Source organism: Danio aesculapii, chromosome 10, assembly GCF_903798145.1.
Source record: "Danio aesculapii chromosome 10, fDanAes4.1, whole genome shotgun sequence".
Taxonomy (NCBI): domain Eukaryota; kingdom Metazoa; phylum Chordata; class Actinopteri; order Cypriniformes; family Danionidae; genus Danio; species Danio aesculapii.
In genome coordinates, this window is record NC_079444.1 from 9894596 (window position 1) to 9915021 (window position 20426).

The 20426-nt window shown below is 36.2% G+C and overlaps 1 protein-coding gene across 2 annotated transcripts in view; it reads left to right on the forward strand.

Annotated features, from left to right (window-relative positions):
- Positions 1-12058: 12058 nt before the first annotated feature.
- The window catches only part of itga1 (integrin, alpha 1), a 113548-nt gene continuing 105180 nt past the window's right edge, over positions 12059-20426 (forward strand). For both annotated transcript variants that reach the window (XM_056466382.1, XM_056466384.1), the window contains exon 1: positions 12059-12198. In XM_056466382.1, coding sequence (XP_056322357.1) covers positions 12156-12198 — 43 coding nt within the window. In that variant the 5' untranslated portion in view covers positions 12059-12155. The remainder of the gene's footprint in view (positions 12199-20426) is intronic.

The following is a 20426-nucleotide window of genomic DNA, read 5'->3' on the forward strand; positions in this document are numbered from 1 at the left end:
CGGAAAAAACCCGTTAAATAACGGTTGTTAAATTACAGAAATTTACCGTAAAATAACAGATATTAAATTACAGAAATGTCCTTAAATTTAAATTTCTGGTAAATTTCTGTAATTTAACCTCTGTTATTTTAAACTTTAAAACTATTATTATCTAATGGTTCAGAAAATCTAAATACTGAGAAAATCGCTTTTAAAGTTGGCCAAATTAAGTTCTTAGCAATGCATATTAATCACAAACTCATTTTTGATATGGGATATGTACAGTAGGACATTTTGAAAATGTCTTCATGGAACATTATTTATATTTAATATTCGAATAATTTTTGGTATAAAAGACATACATAAGATATAAAATTATATATGACATAAAAAGAAAATAATAATAAATAGAAATTAAATGTAAATTACATTAATTTCAGGATATAAAATATATTTGGATGTGAAATATCAAAATTATAATAATTATAGCCCTATTATTTCCAACTATATGTATTATCAAATCATATTATCAATGATCCATGTATTATTTCCAAATACATAAAGTATGCGTATTTATTTATTCATTCATTCATTTTATTTTCGGCTTAGTCCCTTTAATCATCAGGGTTGCCACAGCAAAATGAACTGCCAACTTATCCAGCATATGTTATATACAGCAAACACCCTCCCAGCTGCAACCCAGCACCCAACTTTTAGCGCATGTCTTTGGACTGTGGGGGAAACCGGAGCACCCAGAGGAAACCACGCCAACATGGGGAGAACTTGCAAACTCCACACAGAAATGCCACCTGATCCACGGAACCAGGACTCAAACTCGACCTTCCTGCTGTGAGGCAACATTGCTAACCACCCATATGTATTTATGTCATTTTTAATAATTTGTTTGTTTGTTTTTGTCATTCAGTTTTGGCAGTCAGTTTTTTGGCAGTCAGTGTTGTCTTCTTGCTATGTTTTAATCACTCTAAATGCTGGAAATCTGTAGGATTTGTGGACAGAAATTGCGAACAACAGTGTGACGGGCAGAGGAAGGAAAAAACACAGGCATATGCTGAATTCCTCCAAGAAAGTTCACACAGATCCATGCCAAGCCAGCACAGTTGCACAAAAACAAACAGGCGTGAAACTGGGCGAGAGGGAGCTTTGGATCTTCATTAATGACCCGTAACACAATGTCCAACAAACTTCCTGAATTTCTACAAATTCCTTCCAGATTCCTTCGTCACAACAAGAGCTTGATAATTCAGCATAATACAGTAAATCAGTGATTTCCTAACGAACTGTCAGAAAATGAAATGAAAAGCTGCTGTTTAGCTCGAACAGCACATCTGACTCTGTTTAAATATTCACTGTTTACCACGATGAGTTATGAGAGAGTAAGATTTGAAAAGTGTTGCCGATAACTGAGTGGGAGTATATGGGGTTAACCACAGAGACACACACTGCCAGCTCACTCAATCATTACTGATCCAAATGGGCAAGAGAAGCATGTTGAGTTGAACTGTGTGTGCAGTAAGGCTGCGTTTCCAGCACATTCTCACTCCCACAATCTGACAGTTGGTCACTATATAAAGGGTCAAGAAACCAATTGATGTCAACACTGGTGGAAGGTTCTCTGTTCCAAAGTGCTGTCAGAGTGGGTAACGATGTGTTTTGGCACACTGATTATCATTTAAAACCTACAGTTTTATTACAAATAGTATGGTTACACTTTGGTTTTGTGTTGCTAAATCATGGTTGATTTGAGGTTATATTGGTTTAAATACAATTACCATTTGTATTAAAACTATGGTTAATTTCCATGAAGGGGAGGGTGGAGAAAGAAACGGGAAACTGTCAACACATCAGTTTTTATTAAAGGGATAGTTCATTTAAAACCCTTTACTTGCTCCAAACCTGTAAGACTTTTATTCTTCTGTTAAACAAAAGAAGATGTACAGAGGAAAGCTGGAAAACGGTAACCATTGATTTCCATATTTATTTATTTTACACTGCCTGACAAAAGTCGCGTCGTCAATCCCCATTGGAAGAGCAACAAATAGTGACTTCTAGTTGATCATTTGGAACAGTGGCAGAAGGTAGATTTTTCTGACGAATCATCTGTTGAACTGCATCCCAATCATCACAAATACTGCAGATGACCTATTAAACATGCATCGACCCAAGATTCTCACAGAAATCAGTCAAGTTTGGTGAAGGAAAAATCATAGTTTGGGGTTACGTTCAGTATGTGAGAGATCTGCAGAGTGGATGGCAACATCAATAGCTCGAGGTATCAAGACATTTGTGCTGCCCATTACATTACAAACCACAGGAGAATGCAAATTCTTCAGCAGGATAGTGCACCTTCTCATACTTCAGCCTCCACATCAAAGTTCCTGAAAGCAAAGAAGGTCAAGATGCTCCAGGATTGGCCAGCCCATTCACCAGACATGAACATTATTGAGCATATCTGGGGTAAGATGAAGGAGGAGGCATTGAAGACGAAAAAATCTTGATGAACTTTGGGAGTCCTGCATGAACGCTTTCTTTGCCATTCCAGATGACTTTATTAATGAGTTATTAATAAATAAACCCAAGCTCATGGGAGTCATACACAATAATAATTCTTCTTCCACTGCACCATGGCTTTATATTCTATACTGTACATTAATCTGTTAAGTTGACAAGACTTTTGTTTAAGCAAAGTCAGACCTTACTGTCCTAATTAATTAATTCAAAATCAAGGCATGATCATATTGTATTTTGGTAAAATAAGCGTAATCTAGAGGTCTTTGCCTTTCATATAAGCCACTTCTGATACCAAATGATCAACTAGAAGTCAAGTTACTATTTGTTGTTCCTAAAACTTGGATAAGTGACAAGACTTTTGTCTAGTCGTGTAACAGTCGAGTTACACAGGTTACATATTTTCGGTTTTCTTCAAAATATTTTCTTTTTTTGTTCAACAGAAGAATGTTACTCACAAAAGTTTGGAACCACTTGAGGCAAATGCTGTACATTAAAATACAAAGTACATTAAATACTGAAAATACTGTAAATACTGAGTAAATATTAAGTACATTTTCATTTTGGGGTGAACTGTCCCTTTAACAGACTTTTATATTTCACTTTGGAGTTTAAAGCATTGCAGCTTTTGACAAATGCACACTGAAATTCATTAGCAGACTACAAAATGAACATTTTGACACAAGGCTGTCAGTGTGATGTAAAATTTATACAACAGACAGCATAAGAGCGTTAATAAAAAGAAACAAACACTACGGTGGCTGTGAGAACTCATAGACACAGCAAGTTAAGAAAATTTTAAGAGACTTTACTTTCCTTTCACATCCACATAGAAAAAAACTAGAAAACATCTTTAGCGGCACATTTATAGCTCATATGTTCCTTGTTGTTCTTATATTTTAGGCCTAAAAAGCTGATGTTAATTTGAAGATTAAAAAAAAATTCAATAAAGTTAATAAAAATAGGCTTGGCACTTTTTGGGATCCCAGACACATTTCAGTTGTGTTCTGTGCTATTTGTATGTAGTACCTTTCTGTATTTAAATGTGTTGTGAGAATTTGCCTGCAACAATGACAATGTTTTATCATTTTTTTAGAGTTTTTTTTTTGCATATGTTTTCTTTAACTGCACGTCTGAGCTCTCTCAGGCACGTATAAAACTTCTTTTGTATGAACTTGCTTGTGCCACAGATTCAAATCTCAAGTTTACAGTTTTTAAGAGCTGAGCAAAAGTCTTAATTGCTATTTAAAAAAACACAATTTTCAAACAAGTACAAAAGCACATTTACAAATAGGAGCTATATTTGCTTTAATAAAAATCTACATAACTCTCAAGACAGCATTACGTGACATTGCAGAGAGGAAAGCTGTAGACAGAGTAATACAAACTGTTAAGCATTTAGAAGAGAGATGTTACCTATATCACAGCTCTCAGCCAATTAGATTTGAGAACCAGAAAGAACCATTAAGATCTGTTACACGTTGGGATGTCCCGATCAGATTTTTTGCCCTGAAGTCTGAGTATGAGTCATTTGATTTTGAGTATCTACCGATGCCGAGACCTGGTCTGATACTTCTATAATACATAAAAATAAATAAATAAAGAAGAGCGAAGAAACAGATCCAGGATGTTCTTTATTTTTTATTTATTTCGCCTTATTTCAACAACTCTGTTAACAAACAGAGCACTTCTGTGACGTAGCTTGATCAATCAAGTAATAAATAACATAAATCCTTTGGACTTTAGTGCAGCAGTAAATATAAAAAAATCTAATATAAAAACAAATAGCAGCTTAACTTAAAATACCCAGTAGGCAATACCAATTTTCCATATCTTAGAATGTTGACGTCATCAGCTTTATAATACCTACAGACCACAGACATACTCGCACTTTCTGCTTCAAGCTGCTTCTGTGTTCTACTTTGTCGGCATTTAACCAATAGCGTCTCTTCAACAAAGTAATGTCATGCCGCACACTTTGCTGTTTCTGTGTACAGTAAGTCAAGAAAGACGTCTAACTCTGTGCCACCGCATAACTATAGATGTGTTAAAAAAATAATGAGAATATAATTGAGTCCTAATCGGGAGGTAACATCTGATTCCGATAGAGTCTGAAACCGCGGCCCGATTTCTGATCATGTGATCAGATCTGGACATCCCTAGTTATATGTGTGTTATAAACACACACAAACACAGTGACTGCATGTTTTAATGCACAAATAATTGCACATACATTTGTTATTTATATGATGAAAACACAAACATGTTGCATCTTTTATAATTTGTGTGCTTATTTTGTGGTTTTTATGCAAGTCATTTGTTTAAAATGAGGAACAGTAAAGACACCCACAAAGTGATTTGGGATCTACAGAAAGTTTAAAAGGTTAGTTCACTCAAAAATAAAAATTCTATTATTGATTACTCACCATCATGTGATTCCAAACACCACAGATCTTCATTCATCTTCAGAACACAAATTAAGATATTTTAGATGAAGTCTGAGAGCTTCCTTGCTCTCCATTGACAGCAACGTCCCTGAGATGTTCGAAAAAGGAACCAAAAACATTGTGAAAACATTTTGTGTGACTTCTTTAACTATACTCATATGAGGTTCTAAATAAACTGTAAACAAGTTTGTTTGCTATATCTTGTGAACTTTTAATCCTTATCAATATCATTACTCATCCATGTCATTACTCATGCAGTGTAACTGCAGTTCTTAAAGTGACCTGCATTCTTTAAGTAGCACTTATTTAACAAACACATTATTAAACCAAAGATTATAAGACTAACTAATATGCAACAAGTACGACATATTTCTGTTAGAGTCACAAGCACAACACACAACCATTGTATAGCCTGTAGTAAACCTGCATCCTGATGTCATGGGAGACACTGTCAAAGAAGTTTTTACAGTTGTTTTTTTGCCAAACAAAAGTGTTTTAGAGCTCTTTATGATTAGAGTTAAACCTCTGAAGTCACATTGAATGTTTTGATTTTGAACGACTTGGGATTTCATCTAAAATATCTTAATTTGTGTTCTGAATATGAACAAACGTCTCAGGGGTTTGGAACAACATGAGGGTGAATAATTATTAACACAATTTTCATTTTTTGAGATGAACAAACCTTTTAAGCCCAGAAGAAACTCCTACAAAACAAAAACTTTTGAGCCATGAGCACGTTTCTCCACACAGTGTCTATTTCACAGACTGACTGTATGTCAGGAAAGCAAAGTGTGCTGTCATGAATAATTCAGTGAAGCATTCTCTCATGGGATAGGGACAAGCATTTTCATGAATATTTTACAAAAATACAACATCAACATCATGTAGTAGATCTAACATAGTTGGAGACACAGATAAGTATCCAACCAAACAGGCACGTTTAATGAAAAGACACAGTCAGCGGTTTAAAGTAACAAATTACAAATAATCAATTACTGTAACTGAGAAGTCTCAGGAATTGTACTTTACTAAGTAGTTTTTAATATGTAAAAACTTTTTTGTGTTCTTGGGTACATTTTAGTGCTGTATTTGTGAATTTTTAAATAATATTATAATACATGCTTTAGCAAATCAAATGTATGTATTTATTTAAATTGCATAGGCTATATGTAGAAACGTTGCAACCAACACTTATGGTGTCCAGTGCTCTAGATCTGCGGCTTTCAAACTGTTAATAATTTTTTTCTCACGTACACTGATTGGCACGATTATGCATTCACAATGGTATGTACCATTATGGGGAGGACAAATTAATATTTAAATTCATTCATTTATTCATTTTCTTTTCGGCTTAGTCCATTTATTAATCAGCGGTCACCACAGCAGAATGAACCGCCAACTTATCCAGCATATGTTTTTACACAGCGGATGCCCTTCCAGCTGCAACCCATCACTGAGAAACATCCATACACACTCATTCACACTCATACACTATGGTCAATTTAGCTTACCCAATTCACCTATAGCGCATGTCTTTGGACTTGTGGGTGAAACCGGAACACCCGGAGGAAACCCAAGCGAACACAGGGAGAGCAAACTCCACACAGAAATGCCAACTGACCCAGCCGAGGCTCGAACCAGCGACCTTCTTGCTGTGAGGCAATTGTGCTACCCACTGCAACCAACGTTAAAGTCTAAATTCTATTGACGCCTAAATTCTTTTATCTCCCTATTTAGAGGGATGACCCCGCCCCCATACATGTTGTTTTGACTACTTTTAGGGAGGATCAAGAATTAATCAGTGGGGTCAATCCCCCCCAACACCCCTGCACGTATTCCATAACCTTTCTTTAACCTGTAGTCACTTCTTTACTTTTTCTTGTTTACAGTGATTGGCCGAGTAGAGTAGTCAGTCCCGTGATTCCATACAATCAAATCATGCCTAGAAAGATCACATCAGACAGACCAACCTAAACATCTAGAAGCTTTATAAATGCAGCAAATATTTCCAGTGTGGAAGCATTAAAATTGTCCAGCTAGACACAAAATCATTACAAGCAACAACTGTTTTATGACTAAAATAGCCAAATGGCCTTGAACCATAATTAAATGCACTGTGCTGAATGAGCTGTTAGTCAGGGTTCAAAGTGCATAATAAATAGTAATATAGCATCACATCTTTTTTATCTAATGAGAATGGCACTGATGTAAGCTATATTTTAATGTCTAATACTTTTATTTTTTATAATATCTGAATTGTAAAATTTTTTATTTTATTTATAAAACAGAATAATACTCACTACTCACTGATCTTAAGTACTTTTATAATGGCTACTCATCTTTACGCCTATTTTAAGTAGTATTTAGAACAGATACTTTTACTCTGAGAATAATTTTTCAGTACCATGTCTATCTTTTATAAAGGCTCATGGGCTACTGACTAAATGTCAATCTGTGACAAGTTAGAAGTGAGAATCTGTAGTTGTATCATGAGAAAACGCAGCCTGAGGTTTGTTTGCTTTCCATCATTCATCATGTCCCTAATTTTGTGGGCTGTCATGAAATATAAGAGATGTGGAGTTGTTTTTGAGTTCTGTATTCCGAAGTTACAACTTTTTATCTAAGAAAGAATCTTGAAAAGTGAGAGGAACAGAACACAAGCTTGAAGAACAGATATCAGCCTGTCCTGGACACGACAAATCAGATTATGGTGCTGTAAGAGGAGTCATTGTGCTTCATCAAACATCTTTCTGCCCACATTAATACAACTTTATTCTTTTAAACCAATCTGACAGGCATCTTCTGTAATAATGGCTCTCGTACGGCAGTCTGCTGAAAAGCAAATGACATCTTAAAAGCTTTTCTTTGGTAGCAGGGTTACTAATCAAGATCACGCGGTGTCCAGAATAAACAGACCCACCACAAATGAAAGTCAGAAAGTTTTTGAGTGTGGGGAAAGTAATTACATATTGCAACATATCTCATTCTGAAAATGTAGTCCTATATTCATTTCTGGAGATCGTGATTTATGTAGCCAGAGCTACATAAAAGAAAAGAAATGCTATGGGGCGGTATGATGCCGTTCCTTTTCACGCTGACCACTAACCTGCATGTGGAAGGCTTTTCCACTGTGACCAATTTGTCTGGTAGCTCGACACATATGGCGGACTTCAGATGCAGAGTGGAGTTGACCTCGCGGTCAACGAGGTCAGTGAGGTTCGAGTGCGGTGATGAACCATTCCAGAAAGCAGGTAAAACAAAAAACCAAAAATAAAATAAAGAAGTAAATAACAGGCTAAGAATCTGGTAAAATCTGAAAATGGAGTAAAAATCAGGCGACCGTAGGGGTTTTTCTTTTTTTGGATTGCTTTTGAAAACACTGCGGTTGAAAGGGGTGGGCAGGTCATTCTGTGCTTTTTAAAACACTATTGGTTGGGTTTAGGGAAGGGGGTGGGTGGGGTCATGGGTCAGTTGGCCAGTCAGTCAGTCTAGAGCGACCCCTGGTGGATTTACGAGAGAACAGCAGGTGCAAACGGCAAATTTGAGGTCTGAAAAAGCATACACAGCGGATTTGGTGGATTGGTGAAAACAAAGACTGCAAAAAAACATACCTCCTAGGACATATTTCGCTCTCTCCCGAAATGTATCTAGGGGGACGTAATCAGAATGAGCCTGTGTTGCTTAAATTGAAATGATTCCATTGGATGCCAGATAAATTATTCTTTCAAAATGAAATTTTTATCCACCTTTCTCACTTTCTCCACCAGTTACATACAGTATGCTAAGCTCAAAAACAAAACTCTGAAATAAATTGGAAACAAGATAAAGCACAGAGAAAATAAAATTGAGTTTTAAAATAAATTGTATTTCGCAAGTTTCCCAAAACTGTTTTTTTCTTATTCTACAAGTAAACAAACAAAAGGAGCACTTTTTAATCACTCTTTTTATTACAAGCTATATGTTTAGCTTACAATGTGTTGGTAATTTGTATATAGTCATTATAATTATTTTGGGTCATTATTTGCTAAAGTTTTATTGTCAATTAAATTGTTTCATGAATTTAATGATAAATATATATTAAACATTTTTATAATAATATGACTATGGTTATAATTATAATAAACTTGACTTCCCTCAAATATTTGTGGGCCAAACCAAGCTCGTTTCCTCAGTCAGGTGGATTTGTTTGGGATATACCTACATATAAGCTTTCTGTAGGACATGTCTTGTATGTGTAGGATGTGCAAGGTCTCTTTACTTGCTGCTTCTTCAAAGAGAGCTCCTCCAGACGGGTGTGGTGTAGGAAATTGATTAAAGGAAGACAGACGAAAAAAAAGAAACATGCTAATCAGTGTTTTCCTGAAACGTGATTCGGGGAGGACCTCGAGAACAGAGGAAGCTGGAATAATGTAAACTTTCCTTCTCTCCAGAGATTCTCAAGATTATATTTTTGATTATAGTTTTGTTCACTGGATGACCTCGAAGGTCTCTTGTGATAATTGCAGTTTTTATCTGACAGCTTGCCATCTGAAAAGTCCCCCATTACTTCTGGAAAAACCTCTGAGGAAGAGCAAGTATAAAAGACTTGTGAATAAATAACTAATGACTAGTGAAGTTTGCTTTGATGCACTGTAGCAAACTTAGCTGACTTAGCAAGATCACATGGAAAAGAGCAGAAGCTAAAGTGACAGAAGAGCAGCAGAGTTGACTATATCCACACAGACTTGCCAAGAGACTAGCCAGTAGGCACAGAAGAGCTAATACCTTAAGAAATGACCTGCTTTGACCAACTAGTTTGCAGGTTTGACTAGCTAATCAACTGGCACATAAATGCTAACGATGGACTTAAACAAATGGCATGCAATAGCTATTAGCTATTAGCTAAGACCATTTAATTAATTTGTACAGACCTTCTTTAACAAATGGCATGCTGATCAGCTAATTACTGGTAAATCCAGCTAATTACCAAGCTGGACCAGCTATTTATCAGCTCAGACAGCAAATTTCTTGAAGAGACCTGTTAAAACATTTGGCCACACTTGTGAAGGACTAACTAATGATATTTGGGATATTTGCTTTGATGCGCTGGTTTCTAGCACTGCTGGTATCATAACAACATAAAAACATTATTTCTAAAAACAGAAGTGATTAGCAAAATTGCAAAAGTACGAAACATAAGCTAAACAGATGCAAGAGGCAGTTTAGTAAATTCACACAGACTAGACTAGCTAGTAACCAGCTTAGTCCAGCTAATTATCAAATTGGACTGGCTAATTATTAGTCTAGATCCGTTAATGTCCTGCTATTGACCACTTTAATACAGCTAATTATCAGGCTGCATCAGCAAATGACCAATAGATTATAGACCAGTCAAGCCCAGTTTAGACCAGCTAGTTAGGCTACCAAGTTAGACCAGCTAGTGACCAGTTTAGACAAGCTAAAGACCAGCTTAAATCAGTTAACGATATGTTTAGACATGTTTATGATCTGTTCAGAAAGCTAGCATCCAGATTTGACCAGGTAAAGACTATTTTAGACCAACTAACTTTTAGACTAATTAACAGATTGGGCTAACTAATGACCAGTCTAGACCAGTTAATGACCAGTTTAGACTTTCTAGGAACCAGTCTAGATAATTGCCAGGCAGGAATCACCAGTTTAGACCAGCTAGTTAGACCAGCTAAAGACTAGTTTAAACCAGCTAATGACAAGATTAGACAAGCTATGAAATGTTTAGAGGATAATGTGCAGAACCGAGAAGTTACAGACTATTTTAAACCAACTAATTACCATGTTGGGTCGACGTGGTGGCGCAGTAGGTAGTGCTGTCACCTCACAGCAAGAAGGTCGCTGGTTCGAGCCTCAGCTGGGTCAGTTGGCATTTCTGTGTGGAGTTTGCATGTTCTCCCTGTGTTCGTGTGGGTTTCCTCCGGGATGCTCTGGTTTCCCCCACAAGTCCAAAGACATGCGCTATAAGTGAATTGGGTATACTAAATTGTCCGTAGTGTATGTGTGTGAATGAGAGTGTATGAGTGTTCCCCAGTGATGGGTTGCAGCTGGAAGGGCATCCGCTGCGTAAAACATATGCTGGATAAGTTGGTGATTCATTCCACTGTGACGACCCCAGATTAATAAAGGGACTAAGCTGAGAAGAAAATTAATGAATGAATTACCACGTTGGATATTGACTAGTCTAGACCAGTTAATGACCAGTTTCGACTTGCTAGTGACCAGTCTAAGTCAGAATTACCAGGTTGGATCTGCAATTGATCGGTATAGACCAGCCAATATCAGTTTATATAATCTACTTATCAGGTTAGGCCAGCTGAGGACCAGGTTAAACCAGCTAGTGACCAGTCTGACCACTTGGCCAGTAGACCTGCTGAAGACTGTGGAGACAGTTTAGATCAGTTTATAACTGGTTAATAGCTAGTTTAGACCATCAAACATTCAACCTAATAACTAGTTAATGTCTAATTCAACTTGGTTATCTAACAACCAGTCATAAAATTCACATTTATATAAATAACAATATTAAATATACTAAATATATGGTAGTTTTTTTTTTTTTGTTTAAGTAACAATTCACATTACTAATTACTGGCTTATTACCTACTAACTTATTATTTATTAATGAGCAACTAATAATATTTATTTGTTTTATTGAGCTTATAGTCTTAGTTAATGGTTTGTTAATAAAATGAATTCGTGTGTGTGTGTACACACACACACACACACACACGCACACACACACACACACACACACACACACACACACACACACACACACACACACACACACATATATATATATATATATATATATATATATATATATATATATATATATATATATATATATATATATAATTATTGACATTTTTTTAATTGTGCATACGTTTATAAACGTGTACACGATTGTTCTAAATGCCAAGAACGTTTTTCTAATTTGCTAATACATGTATTCAATGAACAAGAATCTTACTCTCTTAGAAACCCCCCCTCTAACAGTTCCTCCTACTGCTTTAAATAAAACTCAATTAAACATTAGTTCAGGCATAAGGTGTAAGATAGGACTTTGCAGAGGAAATGCCCTCTAGCTAACTGAGAAGTTGAGTCGAGTTTCTCAGTCCCTGTTCAGTCGAGCGTCTGCGCCTCCAAGAGCAGGAGCCTCCATTCAGGCTCTGACAGGGAACCGCGAAGATGCTTTCTGGAGTCTATCAGTTCACACTAGCAGCACTACTAGGTACGTTTTTCTTTTATTCTGTACCATTTGATCTGGTTTATGTTACATGTGTGTTGTTATGCCTATAACCAGAACGCGAAACTGCGTGCAATATTTCTTGCGTTTCGCCCTCGGCGTTTTCATACAGCATTATATAATGCATTATTGATCTGGTATATCCACTTAGACATAATGCTGAGTGGTTATAAGCTATTCTGAACATAAGTCATTCTTATACGGATCATGTAGTAGACGGAGATCATGTTACTTAAGCGAATGTTTGTTAATTTGTTTCGTTTACTTGTACAACGTGTCTGTGTGCATGTTTCTCCTATATCGCGCTTTTAGTTTTGAGCAGTTTATGTTTAGCAGACGCTACTTCCTCATTTATTACCACTATTAAAATCAATTAAAATATGTTTAAGGAAGAAATACATATCTATCTATTTTAAAAAGTGCACTTACTCTTTAAATAGATATAAAGACTGAAAATAAAGTTTCATCTGCTTTACTTAGTGACTGACAGCTGCCATGCAGATCATGTGACCTGCTGTGTTATGTAGGCTATTCAAACATTATTTTAATTTCAATGCAATATTATGTTTACTTTACATGTCACTTCCAAGCCAGAATTAAAACATACCCACTACATCCAAACCAATAGGTGTCAGTGAAGTACAAATAAATCCCAGGACTAATAGAATGAATTACAGTCATCAAAATAACAATTAAGACTTACTGAGAGTAACTTTAAATATAAATGAACATTTTTGCTGTAGATCCATGAAGCTGGCAACCTTTTAAATGCATGTCATGTTAACATTTAATTCACGTTAATGACAGTAGGAAGATTCCGAGGAACAGCAATCAATGTTCCCTTCCCGTTTAACCAAATTTACAGATCTCAGACGTCTCCTAGAGTTCAGATTCTTGAGAATGCATGTGATGCAGACTTGTGACCTGTGTTAAGGAAATGAGTTGTGGATGCAGCTGCAGAAAGAAGTTCACAGTGCTCATCACACCATCACTTTATTCATGCTCTTAAAAGGAGAGTTCATCAAAGGGGAAAAAATGACGTTAGTTTACTCATCCTCAGGCCATCCAAGATGTAGGTGTCTTTTTCTTTGGCAGAACATTAAAAAAAGATTTTGAGCCAAAAACTGGTTCTTTGTGATTCGAAAAATGCAAATCAACAACTACCTGCACTCTGAGAGTCAAAAACTATAGGGTTGTCGCTATACCATTAATTCATCTTACAATTCTATACAAGCTGAATTATCATGATACTATGTAGTATAGCAATACTGTAATTCGTAACTCAAATTATTTAAAAAAATGGTCAGAAATACTATATTTTACATGTTATAATAGGTAGGGGTGTCCCGATCAGTTTTTTGCCCCAGAGTCCGAGTCATTTGAATTTGAGTATCAACCGATACCAAAACCCAATCTGAAACTGATCCAGGATCTTCCTTATTTTTATTTAATTCACCTTATTTTAACATTCAACAACTCTGTTAACGAACAGAGCACTTCTGTGAGGTAGCTTGAACAATCAAGTAATAAATGACATCAATTCTTCACTTTTGGACTTTAGTGCGACAGTACAAATAAGAGAAATCTAATATAAATACAAATAACACCTCAACTTAAAATACCCAGCAGGCAGTCCCAAGTTTAAACATCTCACAATTTGCTATGGCAATGTTGTTGTCACCAGCTTTATAATATCTCCAGTCTGCAGACATACTCGCGCTTTCTGCTTTAGGCTGCTTCCTTGATCTACTCTGCTGGCATTTAACCAATGGTGTCTCTGCAACAAAGGGATGTCATGCTGCACGCATTGCTGTTTCTGTTTGAGTCATGAAAGAGGTCTAACTCTGTGCCACCGCATAACTATAGATGTGTTATTACTATATATATATTTCAGTCCTGATCGGGAGATAACATCTGATTCCGATCGAGTCTGAAACCACATGATTGGGCCTGATTTCCGATCACGTGATCGGATCTGGACATCCCTAATAATAGGTCTTGAATTTAATTCATAATTCCCTTATTATTGAAAAAATATATTATTTGCACGTCTCTTCACTTAAAGTTTATTAATTTTTTTGTTTATTTTGTAGATGACCAACAAAAATACATTAAAATAAAGAGACAAATTATACCAAATGAAATTTGTTACAAAAATAGCATTTTTCCAACTAAATTAGGTTACATGAATTGGTCCAAAATGGTTTCAATGTTTCCTGTTGCTACTTTGGGTTTTTCATCTATTGTTTTTTTTTCAGTCTTATCGAGTAACAATCCAAAGTAACTCAAAATTTCACTTTGTGACTCGTTCTTTTTAAGAGATTGTCGCGATTGTTGTAGTTACTAAATCATACTGAGAGAAACAGAAATGAACCGATTCAGATGAGCGATTGAAACATAAGAAAAGTTGCAACCTTAAGCCTCATTTACGCTACAAGCGACTCGCAGCGGCAAAGCAACAAGCGGCTGTTCATTTCAACAGAGGGTGAGCAACTTCCGGCGACCTCCATGTATGGAGGCCGGTTGTATTCGTGCTGTACATACCTACAGACCCCTGTGTTTGAGCAGGTCACCACCGAAAGTCACTGCTAGTCTGAATGAGGCAATAATGGGCTCCACAGACTATTCAAATAAGATGATCTATTGTTGCACAAACGTGTGAGCATTTTAGTGAATTTTCCACATCCAACATTATCTATTGTAGATAGACCGTTAATGACGATACTACCGTTTACAAACTACAGTGGCACCACCAGTATTTTGGAGCCATAGTATTGCAATACCACCATAGTACTAGTAAACCGTGCAACCCTAATACAGACCAAGCCAAAATTAATCCCTTTTAGTGCTTTTATCTCAGCATGTTGGGTTCTGTCAATTAAGGGAAGCAAAGTCATGAGATGTGGTCTAGTGCAGGGTCCCATACTCAGAATTTGAACTCTGCTTTGAACACACATGATGAACAAACACCCAGAGCAGCGAGCAGCATTGTTGTGGCATTCAGGAAGCCTATACAATCCCTGCGTGTACCGGGACTCAAATCTGCAACTTTTGGTCCAAATATGTAACCATTAAACCATTTATTGTTATGTTTGACCCTAACTCCTGAAAGACGCAGATGTACTTATTGCAGTGGTGACATTTAATCTGTGTGAATTCCTAATAGAGTCGAGCAGGCAGGTGTTTTTGGTTTGAGACCAAAAAAAAAAAATCATCTGTTTTCAGTTAGCATACATGTGGATGCTTTGAACGTTGGATGCACATCCATGTTTGAAGGCTGTCTAACATGGTTTAAATATCTCTGATCAATGTATGTGGATTGTTGTGTCATTATCTTTGGAAGATCTTTTTTTCTCAGAATGTCTGTAGATGAGTCATTGCAAATGTGGAATTTTGATTCTTCTTGTAGTTAGCATGCTTACACTGTAGTTTTTTGGATAAGTATGTAAATCTGTATGTATGTAAAACGTTTTTTTGTTTCCTTTTTAATATTATTCTACATATTATTATGATAATAAATAACACTCGCCAACTCTAAAAGTGTTCCAAAAGGGAGGTTTTGCAGCGATGCCATATAACTATTTTTTTTGCTCGAATAATTGTGAAGACTCTTTTTTTCAACAGTTTATTAATATATATGCTAAAATGTATAATATAAGATTTAGATTCTACTATATATATCAGTAATAGATGAGTGTAGTAATATTTCATAATTTACAAAATGTTTAATTATATATTAGACAAATGGAAATGTTAAAGGTAATCCTGTGAAGGTTTTCCATAGATAAAGGGTTTATGTTCAGGCTTTGAAAGGAATGCATTCCTTCTGTATGTGCTTTATGTACTAAACGCCTGCACTGTCTCAGTGATAATGAATAGGGTATATGCCGAAGCATGCTAATAGGACTTTTAATTTGCCAGTAACCTGGGTTAAGCGCTTCTGGTGAACTGTTTGCACTTGCAAAATCGGCGCGTTTAAGGTCTGTTTTCTTTAAAAATCAGCCATATCCACTGGATGAGTAATATCCAATATAAAGTGGGTCTCAGATTGTACAAAAGCACTGCATTAAATTACATTTTTCCCCACCATGTCTTTATAATATGAGCATTTATTTTACCCCAGTATATTCAATGAAGCTTCTGCGCTAGTCTGCTTTTTGTAGGCTTTTTGTCTCGTTTTACGCTTGAGCAACTGAATGAATGTCAAAGTTTATTTAACTGATTGCATTGTAATTACATTTAAACATTAATGCTGTAAAAGAAATCGTATAAAATGGAAAAAACTCACAATAACCGGTCACCGGAAGTTTATGAGTATAGGAACACTAGCTCGACATATACCCTATTTATTGAATGTTTAACATTAGAAGAGTTTGTGTGCCCTGCTCCTATTTAACATTCAAAGGCATAATTTACAAAACAAATTTTAATTATTCATGCTCATTTTTATATTCTGTGTAAAACAAAGAAAGGATATTTTGAAAAATCTACACATTGTAGCTCAATTCATTCCCAGTGTATCTTCTTTTTATGTTTGAAAGAGAGAGTGAGAAAAAGGCTAGGAATGACACGAAGGGGAGGTACAGTGATGATAACAATAAAGACCCAATTAAAAAAATTATTATGAATCTAAAAGAACAACCACAGCCATTGCAATAACACAGAAAAGCAGATGAACAATAAACACACTGGTGGTCAATCAAGTCTCCATCTTGCTTTTTCCAAGCATTTAAAAAAGCAGAACATTTAAAGAAGCTGACAATGAATAAACATACAAATAAGCATATCAAATGAGCAAGTAATTCAACAAAACATATGCGTTGATGTAAGCAGTGAGCCCCATCATATATGAATATGTAATTATTTTACAATTATTGTACAAGTGGTTCTCTTGTACAAATTCGTAAAATGCCATTTGCACAAAAAAAATGTCGCTCTTTTCAACGGAAAGCCTGTCTCTAACCCCACCCCTGAATATAACCATCAATGTTTTCATCATCATTTGTTTGAAAACATACAAATTTGATTCTTCAAATACTTACAGCAGCAACTTTTTTAAATGTGATTGCCTATTGACATTATTTATTAACTATTATTTCCACCCAAACTACACTGTACACTGGGTTCCCCAAAATCGATTTGTGACAACATGAAGGAATTAGGTTAACTTATTTGTTTTTTACAAATTTAAGTAGATTGAATATAAAAAATGAAGTCGCCCCCCAAAAAACTCAAGAATTTGCTCAATTTAAATAAGTAGTTCGAACAATACATTTTTTTAAATGCATAAAAAAAACGCAATTTAGTGAGAATGGTGATGTGCATTTGTATTATGTGTTCATGCATGAACTAGAAATCAAAGAGTAAATCTGTGCTGGATAACAGGACTTTTTTTACACAATGACATCGCCACCTACTGGCCTGCCACATATAATACAGCCCCTTCAGTACAATGTTATCATATCAACATACCCTAAAACCTCATTTCCACTGCACACGACAAATGACAGACTGGAAGTCATTCATTTCCAATGGAGAGCAGTCCGGGAGCTGAGTGGAGTTCCGATCATCTCTATAAGGCTAAAATTCGGATCCGAATTGAGCTGCGGATCCGTTGAAATATTTGAACTCCTGCAACTAGAGCATATGCGACCGGCTGACCGGATGTGATGTATTTCAGTGTTGTCCAAGGAGCTCCGTGCGCATGAGATAGGAGAAATAGGAGTTTTTTCATTATTTTTGTAATCAGAAAAAAATGTCTATATTACAGAAAACATTTCTATTCATAAATGAGTAATAAAAATATTATATTTTAATGTTGTCTCCACATTCCCTCAAAAATTTTTAGAGGTCTATGAGTTTCTAGTATTTATTCAATCATTCAACTACAGAGAATAAAGGCTCTTGCTTTTGTACTCCTTTATATCGGACACTGCGAGAACAGCTTCTCTCCCATGGTGAGTGACAAAACTAAAAATTCTGTGAGACTGCTACAAGGGGGCATATTCCAACGGTCGTGTCCAAATGTTGTGTGCAGTGGAAAGGCGGCTTAAGGCAGTGGTTCTCAACCACTGGGCCGTGGACCGGTACCGGTCTGTGAATCAATTGCTACCGGGCCGCACATGAAATCATTAATTATTTCAGTTTTATTTATTATGTGAGTATGAAAGATCTCTTATTTTGAAAAATCTTTTATTTTAAAAATGACTGTATTCTGTCGGCTATATCTCGGTCACTTGAGCACCAAAATTTAACCCACAAGCTGTAAAATGAGTAAAAAACGTTTTTAGAAAGTTTCTTTGCTAAGGGTAAATGGCCCAGTGAAGGACCCGAGAAATGCCAAGGAATGGATCCGCAATCCATTTGTCAACAATCAAATCAGGTGAATCCACCATGTCTGTGCACATAGATCAACTGCTGGAGATCACAAATGACGGCGGCCTTTTAGGGTCGGTTCGCATATCGTGTCTTTTCTAGAGTTTGTGCAAGTTCCAATAGAAGCGGCGTGACACGCTCGCGCCTCGAGTCATGTGACAGAAACTGACCGATCATCTTGTATGGAATATACACATTTCTGTAGCCTAATTATTTCAGACATACACAGAACACCCAAACACTGCATTGCTTTGTAATTTTCTCCCTAAATACAACTTGTATCAGAGTGACAGCAATGATTTGCCAGCTTGTCATCCTCTGGGAAAATGGTTAATGGTCGCCTACCAACACATCCTCCCCCAGGGCTTGGCTTCATTAAGTGATTTGTTTCTATCCTGCTCATCTATTTGTGACATAGACATCGCCACCTATTGGCCACCTACTTATGTGTTCATGCATGTACGAGTACTCGACAAGTAAATATGCTGAATTACAGAACTTTTTTTTTCACACAATGACATCGCCACCTACTGGCCTGCCTTATATAATACAGCATTTTCAGTTCACTGTTATCAAATAAACATACCCTAAGGCATCTTTAGCTCAGACTCAAACATGTTTGGCTTCATCAAGTGATTTGTTTTTATCCTGCTCATCTAATATGGCTGACTGTAGTTTCATTTCAGCCCTTTTTGTCTAATTTAATAACCTGCAACCAAAAATAGAGTCATTAGGAGATGAATGGTCAAGCGCGGAGCGAGACAGGCTGAAGTTAAGCATCTGCCACTCCCCTCTCGCTGGCATGAAGAACATCTCCATCATAAATCTAGAGCACTTACTGGCAACGGCTTCAAATCTCCCAGAAGACCTTGCTTCGAACCGTCTTCTTCCATACTTGGAATGTTCAAAATGGCATTCTGTTACATGCAGACATCCCCCAGTCGTCTCAAAGGAAACACTCTCTAACTCATAATTATAGTAAAAGTTTCTTGTTGAAAAGTTTATCGGGTACTGTATTTGCACAGATTCAGAACTTGCAAGTTTAGAGATGATGACGGTACCCAGTGAGGGGTTCAAAGGCAGGTTGTTCATGGAAAATGTCAAAGTGGCATCGATATAATTTGGCAAACCACTTTATTTTCTGAGAACTGGCACAGAAGGGTAGTTTGGATTAAATGATTGTAATTGCTGCTTTGGTCAGCCTCCAACTAAAACATCTCTTCTACAAGCTACTGTGAAAACATCCACGTTAAATATGATACACGACTACCATGTGATCTGGAACGTTTCTCATAAACTGTTGAGATAAGCCTCAGTCTTTTTTTTTTTGACTATTATGACATGATCACAGGAAGTATTTGAGGTTCCAGGGTATTTTAAACATTCTTGCTAGCTGGGAAAAGTGCTCCTGTCGTATGCTTTCTGCCAGAATGCTGTCAAGTGCTGGAAATGTACTGTTGGTAGTTTGGGTTGAGTGAACCGGAGGCTGGCACATCTCTTGCTGGCACTCTAGTCCTCTGATCCAGCAGATATGCCAATGACTGAAGTTTCCATCACATCTGCACATACTTAGATTCGAGATGTTCAAAAAAATCTACAAACTTTAGTCGGCCTGTGACAATATGTGACTTAAAAAAATGAATACACTCACATAGGATGTAGTCCATTATAGTTTCTGCTAGGGCTGGACGATATTGCAAAAACTAATTATCACGATATCATGTTTCATATTATTCAATATAAAAAATTATTGAATATTTTTAACAATACATTTAGGAATAATAAGATTTTTTTAATTTAACCACTTTATTTTAATTTAAAAACATTACTAAGGCAAA